Source organism: Herpailurus yagouaroundi, unplaced genomic scaffold (genome assembly GCF_014898765.1).
Source record: "Herpailurus yagouaroundi ecotype Mexico unplaced genomic scaffold, PumYag 29, whole genome shotgun sequence".
Taxonomy (NCBI): domain Eukaryota; kingdom Metazoa; phylum Chordata; class Mammalia; order Carnivora; family Felidae; genus Herpailurus; species Herpailurus yagouaroundi.
Genome location: NW_024412377.1, coordinates 103,627,359 through 103,637,242, shown reverse-complemented (window position 1 = coordinate 103,637,242; position 9,884 = coordinate 103,627,359). Strand labels below are relative to the sequence as shown.

The 9,884-nt window shown below is 41.1% G+C and overlaps 1 protein-coding gene across 1 annotated transcript in view; it reads left to right on the top strand.

Annotated features, from left to right (window-relative positions):
• Positions 1–9,884, top strand: part of MCCC2 (methylcrotonyl-CoA carboxylase subunit 2) — a 70,211-nt gene that overhangs the window by 19,661 nt on the left and 40,666 nt on the right. Inside the window, exons 5-6 of the mRNA XM_040451297.1 lie at positions 3,636–3,763; positions 5,689–5,801. Of these exons, the coding sequence (XP_040307231.1) occupies positions 3,636–3,763; positions 5,689–5,801 (241 nt within the window). The remainder of the gene's footprint in view (positions 1–3,635; positions 3,764–5,688; positions 5,802–9,884) is intronic.

Here is a 9,884-nt window from a genome sequence, read left to right as displayed (position 1 = left end):
ACTTACCATGCTGGCCAAGGAAAGACTTACCTTTTCCCTAGAGCTGTGCCAGTGTTAGATATTATGACTGAAAAGGTTCACTCATTTACTAGGTGTAAAGTAGCAGTTCATTGTGATTTACACGCACCTTTCTTATGTAAATGGTGTGGTTGTATATATTGTCACCACTCTTTCTCTGGCCGATGCTAGATGCCCAAACTGGTTTAAGAAAAAAAGAATTTATTGACTCTTAGCTGATAAGTGTGAACATAGCTGGATGTCGGAGCTCAGACGGTGTTATCAGGTCGCAGGTGTGATTTGGTTTTATTCCCAGGCAAGCTTTCTAAACCCAGAGGCAGGGCTAGCCAGAGACATCCCAGTTTCTGTTCTGTAAGGTCAGTAGCTGAGGTAGGAGAGCCCCAAAGGGGTTAGGCTTGGGGTCCAAGCACTCCCCCCTTTTTTTTTAAGTACTTATGTTTTATGTTCAAGTTCAAATGATCCTTTTTTCTGATATTTATTTAAGAAAACTTTTTTGAACTTAATGTTTATCTTATTGTCTTGTGGTTCGAGTTAGGGGTCCAGTCACCCAGCTCTCTTCTTAGAATCCCACTTAAATTCCTTAAATTAGATAATCCAGAATAACAATAGCTAACATTTATCCAGTGTCCACTATGTGCCAGGGAATATTTTAAGTATTAAATGAATATTTTTTTATTAAGAAAAAAATTTTTTTAACGTTTATTTATTTTTGAGGCAGAGACAGAGTATGAACAGGGGAGGGGCAGAGAGAGAGGGAGACACAGAATCTGAAACAGGCCCCAGGCTCTGAGCTGTCAGCACAGAGCCCGACACGGGGCTCGAACTCACGGACCGTGAGATCATGACCTGAGCCGAAGTTGGACGCTTAACCGACCGAGCCACCCAGGCGCCCCTAAAAAAATTTTTTTAATGTTTATTCTTGAGTGAGAAAGAGAGCACGAGCAGGAGAGGGTCAGAGAGAGAGGGAGACACAGAATCTGAAGCAGCCTCCAGGCTCTGAGCTGTCAGCACAGTGCCCAGTTTGGGGCTTGAACTCACTAACTGTGAGATCATGACCTGAGCCAAAGTCAGACACTTAACTGACTGAGCCACCCAGGTGCCCCAAGTATTAAATGAATGTTAAATCACTGAAATAAGTATGAGTATTATCCTTATAAAATAGATACTATTGTTATCTCTATTTAAAAATTTTTTTATCACGTACAAGTGAGAAAACTGAGGTATATGAAAATCAGCTTTCTTGAGGTCACTCAGGAGTAAAAGTAAATGGGGGCCCACGCCCCTTGCTGAGCCACACTGTGGACTTGGGGTAGAAGGAGCTGGTTCTTTTCTATACCTTTGAAGATAGGCTTTGGGGGCCAGTGTCACTTGAACCACATGATTAGGTAAGAGGCAGCGTCTGAAAGAAAGTTTGGTTCTGTTGCCAAAATAATAGATTGTGGGTATACAAAACCAGTAGATGTACAATGCAGCCTTTTTGTGGACTAATTTTATTTTTTATTCCATAACATGTCTGTGACCTTTTTTGTTTGTTTGTTGGTTTGTTTGTGAAAGAGAAAGAGCATGCACAGCATACACACGTGAGCTGGTGGGGGACAGAGGGAGGGAGAGAATCCCAAGCAGGCTCCATGTTCAGTGCAGAGCGTGACGTGGGGCTCGGTTCCATGTTGCTGAGATCATGACCTGAGTCGAAGTCCAGAGTTAGATGCTCAACCTGGCACCACCCAGGTGCCCTTGTGACCTTTTAATAAGCAAGTGAGAGTGGCTCTGTCTCTTGTGGCTCTGTCTCTTGTTCAGGGTCACATGTTCAGCAAGTGGCAGAGCCAACATTTCACCATAGCTTGTCTGACTCCATAGTCTGGCCCCTTTCCTGAATCACGGCTTCTTAAGCTTTTTTAGGGCACCACCCCCAGGGCGGGGCAGAACAGTGCACCCTGGAGGTGTGAGATGATAGCCTCAACCACCTGCCAGAGCATAAATTTCCTTTGAAATCTAATTTGTTTATTAAAGTCATGAAAAATTGGCAGTCCACTCTAAAATGCTAACTGTAATGTGGAAAGAAGCTTTATATCAATAAAATAGATGCTCTAAGGAGAGGAACCCTTTTATCTTGTGGGGAGCACTGCTGGCCACGTACCCTAATGCGAGCAGTCCGTTGCTACCTGAGGCCGCTGTTCAGTTGCTGTTCTCTACTTTATTTTCAACAGGGATTCAGTGACTCACTTTTTAGAATTCTAGAGAATATAAAGTGAGGTTTTAAAACATATGAATAGGAGTGCCTGGCTGGCTCAATTGGTGGAGTGTACAGCTCTTGTATTTGGGGTTGTAAGTTCAAGCCCATGTTGGGTGTAGAGATTACTTAAAAATAAAATCTTAAAAAAAAATCAGAAATATAAACAAGATTACATTTTTTATTTTTATTTTTAAATTTTTTTAAATGTTTATTTTTGAGACAGAGACAGAACATGGACGGGGGAGGGGCAGAGAGAGAGGGAGACACAGAACCCGAAGCAGCCTCCAGGCTCTGAGCTGTCAGCACAGAGCCCGACACGGGGCTCGAACTCACGAACTGTGGGATCAAGACCTGAGCCGAAGTCGGACACTCAACCGACCGAGCCACCCAGGTGCCCCAAGATGACATTTTTTTTAAAGAACCCACTGTTGTTCACTCAGGTTTCCTTCCGGTTTCCCGGCGGGGTTGAGCAGTTTCCCTTACAGGTGGTCTGCACTCACCACTCTGCTCTTTGTGTCCTCCTTATGGGTGTAGCACTCAGCTAAGTGGTTCTGGTGAGAAAGGGCACCACTGATGATGCACTTTAATATGTTTTCAATACACTATTTTATCTTATTTTTTACTTTTTTCAAGTGTGGTTTTTAAATTTTATTTTGAGAGAGGGAGGGAGAGAGAGACTCCCAAGCAGGCTTCACACTGTCAGTGCAGAGCCTGGTGTGGGGCTCCAATTCATGAACTCTGAGATCACAACCTGAGCAGAAATCAATAGTCAGACCCTCAGCTAACTGAGCCACCCAGGTGCTCTCAATATGCCATTTTATAGTTTGCATCTATTGTTACTTTAAGCAAGATAGATACTGTGTTTTAAACTTGTTTTAGTTTTTTGAAAAGCGTGTGGTAGTAATATTTAAGAACTTTTTGAAAATAAGAAAAATAAATTCTCTTGATGGATCAGTTTTCATTTTTCAAATTACCGTCCTAAAAGGAAACTTGGTGGTTTATTATGAGAGATTTCTCACCCTTGAGATTTGGATTATTTTTGTGTGTATATTTTATTATTGTTTTGCTAGGATCATTTCATTGAAAGAACCATTATGAAATGTGGCTGAGGTTGTTAGTTTTTCACTGCTAATAGAGGACCAATGACTCTTTAAAAGTCAAGTATGAGTTTGTAAACTTGTTAAAAGTAATGATATAAATGAGTATGTGGACTTTGATTAAAGCTTGCTTTCATATCATGAGATCATCTGCTAATGACTGCCATTGGTGATATGTACTAGAAGTTGAAGGTTGCATTGGAGTGTCTTACAATGAAATGTACTTGGCCTTTTAACTTTGAAGAAGTCTCTCTTATTCTCTTTGTGATGAAATTTCTGTCTTTCAGAGTAGAATGTATAATTGTTGCCAATGATGCCACCATCAAAGGAGGGACCTACTATCCCGTGACTGTGAAGAAGCATTTGCGGGCACAAGAAATTGCAATGCAAAACAGGCTCCCCTGCATCTACTTGGGCAAGTCACAAGAGTCGTAAAATGAATTATTTTCAGGTGGTAAAATGCAAGAGTGTTTACAAGGTTATATATGATGTCATCATTTTTTTTTTTTTTTGACAGAGTGTGGGGGAGGGACAGAGAGCGAGTGGGACAGAGGATTTGAAGCGGTCTCTGTACTGACAGCAGAGTCCCATGTGGGGCTTGAACCCCAAGCCAGGAGATCATGACCTGAGCTGAAGGCGGGCTTAACTGACTAAGCGACCCACACCCCCCCATCATTGGGTATTTTTAAAAACTGTTGGTTTCTTCCATAATTACAAAAGAAATGCATGCTCTTTGCTGAAAACTCAGGAAGAAAATGTGAACAAAAACTACCCATAACAACATCACTGAGGAATAACCTGTGACAGTATTTTCATGTATGCCAGTTTTTTCTCTACATGGGTGTAGATTTTTTTTCTTCTATATATTTTCTTTTTGTCTTAACCTTAATGAGTTCAAACTGTGAGAAAATAATAGTTAATATTTATGGATCTCTTGAGTGCTAGGTACTAATTTAAATGCTTTGAGTATGTATATAATTTTCAGCAAATGCAATTTAAGAAATTTAATTTTTTTTTTTAATTTTTTTTTCAACGTTTATTTATTTTTGGGACAGAGAGAGACAGAGCATGAACGGGGGAGGGGCAGAAAGAGAGGGAGACACAGAATCGGAAACAGGCTCCAGGCTCTGAGCCATCAGCCCAGAGCCTGACACGGGGCTCGAACTCACGGACCGCGAGATCGTGACCTGGCTGAAGTCGGACGCTTAACCGACTGCGCCACCCAGGCGCCCCAAGAAATTTAATTTTTAATGAAAGTAAATTTATGTTTGAAATTAAATTACACTTAAATCTAAGGGTATTTCAAAAGGAACATAAAAGCAAGGCAGTTTAAAATTGGCACTGCCTGGATAATGGTTTAGTTTGGTGAAATACCAGCATATATATATTGTTCATTTTTGCAGGTGTTTGAACAGGTACTGACTTAGAGATTTTTTTCCCTGCAAAAGTGCATTTACCTGGGTGACTCACAGTGTGAACTTTGTTTTGCACATACAGAAAACAGCAAATGAGGCCCTACTGTTTACAGGTGCTGTGCCAAACACTGTAGGTAATGGAGTAAAGAGTATTATGTTGTCCCCATCTTGGGCAAGCTTAAATGCACCAGAGACAGGATGTCATGTAGTAAATAACAACAAAAGACATGATGATTGTAGGCAAGAGTGGTGGGCATAGGACTAGCTAACTTTTCACAACATTGTTTTTTGCACTCACTCTGTGCTGAACTAAGTAAGTGCTTTATATACATTATTTCATGTCACTCCAGGAATAGCTTCCTGGGAGAGCTACCGTTGTTACTTTGATTTCACAGGTGAGGAACAGGGAGCATAGAATGGCTAGGACATGCCGGTAATCACACAGATATGAAGTAACCAAGCTCTCTTCCAAATTCAGCTGACCTTCTTATCCCCCACTCAGCCCTGCAGTATAAACAGTCCCAGAGACACTATGTGACAAACTGTCACATGAATTCTGCATGTGGCTTTGCATTGGTTTAAACGAAAGAAAGATACTTTTTTTTTTTTTTTTTTAGCTGAACTGGTTAAAAATTTGCGGTGTTTCTGGGTCTTTAGCTGGTCCTCAAAGGAGAGAATGTCCTAAATATTTCAAGTGGAATTTTGCACAGGGAGGAGTGCCTAATGGATTTGATGAAAACAGTGAATTTTTTGGCTGCGTTGGGGGACTGGAGAAAGATGCTGTTGAATAGTTTAGAACGGTGATAGGGCAAGTTTTGTGTGAATGTGATGAAGAACTGTTGCTGTCAGTGGTACACGTCTTCCTGTGTACAGCATGTTTCGTTCATTCAGACGTACTTATTTCTGTTATTTCCCTTGTCTTCAGTTGATTCAGGAGGCGCAAACTTACCTTGGCAAGCAGAAATATTTCCAGATCGAGATCACTTTGGCCGTATATTCTATAATCAGGCAATTATGTCTTCTCAAAATATTGCACAGGTAACTTCTCATTAATGAAAGGTATTGTTTTTTTGCTCCAAATGCCTTTGCCAGCTAGATAGCCTGAGATGACTTAAAACAGAATTTATTTTTTTTAAAAAAAAATTTTTTTTTTTTTCAAACGTTTATTTATTTTTGGGACAGAGAGAGACAGAGCATGAACGGGGGAGGGGCAGAGAGAGAGGGAGACACAGAATCGGAAACAGGCTCCAGGCTCTGAGCCATCAGCCCAGAGCCTGACGCAGGGCTCGAACTCACGGACCGCGAGATCGTGACCTGGCTGAAGTTGGACGCTTAACCGACTGCACCACCCAGGCGCCCCTTAAAACAGAATTTAACACAGAATGTAGATTTTTTTTTCCCCCCCACAGAAAGTGCCTTAAGGTCAGATTATTCTCTTAATTATGGGCATGCTTTTATGTTTTAATAAAGGCTGTTCACTAAAGGAAAAGAGTTTGTCAAAAGAAAGGACACTGTGTAATTGGTTTTTTTTAATTTTTAAATTTTTTTAAATTTTTTTATTTTTGAGAGACAGAGCATGAGCAGGGGAGGGACAGAGAGAGAGGGAGGGAGACACAGAATCCGAAGCAGGCTCTAGGCTCTGAGCTGGTAGCACAGAGCCTGATGCGGGGCTCAAACCCACAAACTGTGAGATCATGACCGGAGCTGAAGTTCAACGCTTAACCGACTGAGCCACCCAGATGCCCCAGTAGTTGCTTTTTTAGGACTACACTTTGAGACATTCTGGTGTCTGAATGAGGAGACATGAGCAAAAAAGATTGTTGTAGCATTGTCCTAGCAAAAGTTAACAAACGACCTAGATGACCATTATTGGGAGATGAATAATACCATTTGTAGCTGTTAAAATGAATGAACTAGAGTTGAACTAGAGTTGCACGCATCAACATAAATAGTTGTAAAAATAATAGAATAAATGCATAGTCATTTGCTTTGTATGTAAATGTTAAAACCATCAAAAAAATCTATTACTTTGTCTTAAAATGTACATGGGAATCATACACGGAGCTTTAGGACAATGGATACCTTTGAGGCGGGAGGGAGGAGAAAGGGGGCGGGCAGGCAGGAGGTTTCAACTATTTCTGAAATATTTTATTTCCTTAACACAAATCTGAAGTAAATTTGGCCAAATGTCAAGATTTGTTAAGACTGGATATTAGGTTAAAGTATTTATTATTCTGTAATCTTTAATCTGAAATACTTCATAACACTGATGCTTGTGCTTTGTTTATGTTTTGTTCCTGGATTTCTTAAGTTTGTAGTGTTTTTAGTAATATTCTAATGAATTAGCCTTTCCTCACAGATCTTTATTTTCTATTGATATAGTGCATTGTTGGCATTTATTATATATTTTATGTTATGCAGTGACTTTGTGCTTTATATATCTAAATAGAAACTTGAGCTTTGCTCACTTGTGCACAGAGGGTCCTTGCATTACATAATATGTAATTCTTACCATGGTGTTTGTTTTATAGGGGATATTGGCCCATCTAATCTGATATTATAACTTGTATAGTTGTACCAACCTTAATCTTACATTAGTTTCCTAGGTCTGCCATAACAAATTACCACATACTGGGTGGCTGAAAAATAACAAAAATTTGTTCTCTCAAGTTCTAGAGGCTAGAGGTCTGAAATGAAGGGGGCAACTTCACTGGGCTCTCTCAGAAGATCCTGTCCCTCGCCTCTGCCAGCTTCTAGTGGCTCCAGGTGTTTCTTGGGCTTGTGACTGTATGACTCTGATCTCTGGCTTGTTTGCCTTCTCCCCTGTGTGTCTGTGTCTTCTCTCTCTTATAAGGATGCTTGTCATTGGATTTAGGGCCCACCCATGTCATCCACAATGATCTCATCTCAAGTTCCTTACCTTAATTATGTCTGCAAAGACTCTTTTTCCAAATAAGGTCATAATCAAAGGTTCTAGAGATTCAGGTGTGGACATATTTGGAGGAGGTGGGGGCATCAGTCAACCCACTGTAGACGTGTCAGCTGGCATGCTTATTCTTTGCCCTGTCTTTCCATTCGTGTAGCTTGTAAATAATCAACATGTAACAAATATTTATGGTGGACCTACTGTAACCAGGCTCTGTTGGCGAATAGGTTCTCCTGTGGAACCTAAAGCTTGAAGTGCTTTAAAAAACAGGTCTCTTTAGGGGTACCTGGGTGGCTCAGGCGCTTAAGCTCTTGATTTCACCTTACGTCGTGATCTCATGGTTTGTGAGTTTGAACCCCGCTTCGGGCTCCATTTTGACATTGTGGAGCCTACTTGGGATTTTCTGTCTCCCCTCTGTCTCTGCCCCTCCCCTGCTCGCTCTCTGTCTCAAAATAAATAAATAAACCTTAAAAAAATGTCTTTTTAAAATTAAGAGTGTCCTTATATTTTTGAGTAAGTAGTACCTGCCTATGATTTAAAAATCTGAATTGTTTAAAGGGCATTTGAATGCTTTCCTTTTTCCTATTTTAGTTTCTTAAAAATGTTAACATCAATATTTCTTTGAGCCACTTCTCTTAGCATTTCTTTTCTCTGTTTTACTCCAGTAGGAAGTTCAGGGTAAAGATTTACCTCTATTCTTAGAAACCTCTTGGAATTTGAGGAAAATTTCCAATTTCTCTTGTGTACTAGTTTCCATAGTGCCTTTTCTGATCTTTTCCCCAGTAAATGAGCCCTAAACCCGATGTCTGCACTGTAGCTATTGCTTCATACTTAACTGAAGAAGTCAGGCTGTGTGCGAGCACTCTTGTACTAAAAACATTGTGACTTTGCCTTCTTTTATCCTAGAAACAGTTGTCCCTCTTCCTCTCCAGGGCTAAGCTTTTCATTTATAATCCTAATGCCAACCCCTCCTTTGTGCCTCATCATTTATTCCTCTTCTCTCTCTTACTCTAATATTTTCTCATCCACTTTTTTTTCTCACAGTCAATAACTGTGTTGACTTCTTCTGCATTTTTTTGTTTTATTTATTTCTTTTGAGAGAGAGAGAGAGATTGAGATTGTAAGTGGGGAGGGGCAGAGAGAGAGGGAGACAGAGAATCCCAACCAGGCTCTGCACTGTCAGTGCAGAGGGGATTGAACCCACCAACTGTGAGATCACCACCTGAGCTGAAATCAAGGGTCCGAGGCTTAACTGACTGAGCCACCCCATGTGCCCCAACTTCCTCTGTTTTTAAAGGAAAAAGAAAAAGCACCAAAAGCCGTGACAAAAGAAAAGGACCTTTGCTGGCTTCTTCTGTTCCCTGAAGCTTCCCTCCTTCCCTGGATCAGCAGACTCCTTAAAAACTGACCTAGGACCTTTGTTCCTGACTGCTCACTCCATAAAACCTACTGCCTTTGGAAGTCCTACTAGCCTCCTAGAGACCAGATTCTTTTTTTTTTTTTTTTTAATGTTTATTTATTTTTGAGACAGAGAGAGAGCATGAACGGGGGAGGGGCAGAGAGAGAGGGAGACACAGAATCCAAAACAGGCTCCAGGCTCCGAACTGTCAGCACAAAGCCAGACGCAGGGCTCGTACTCACGGACTGTGAGATCATGACCTGAGCTGAAGTCGGACCCTCAACTGACTGAGCCACCCAGGCACCCCTAGAGACCAGATTCTTACTCCACATGACCTCTTTTGTTCCCTTTCCTGAAATCTTCCTTAGGCTTTGTGCCACTGGCTTTCCGTATTCCCCCAGGCTCTCCGTTTAATCCTCTCCACCCAGGAACTTGTCCTTAATGGTTTCATAAACTCTCATGACATCCCTTTCATATCCGTGATCTTTCCTGACCTCTCTCTGCACCTTGGGAGGTTCTGCTGTCTTTGTGGATTTCCCTTTGCTTCTTAGGGGCTCCAACTAGACATTGAGCACATTCACTTCTCTACTGATGGTTCTTTCACCCGTGTCCCTGTTTGCTCTTGATGGTACTTCCTTCTTGAACTTTTCCCTAGGATTGAAACCTTGGTGTCATCCTTGACTCTTGCCTGCTTTTTCCCCTACCTGCCCCTACCTGATCATTTTGGTAAAAAAAAAAAAAAAAAAAAAAAAAAATGTGTGTGTGTGTGTGTGTGTGTGTGTGTGTGTGTGTGTGT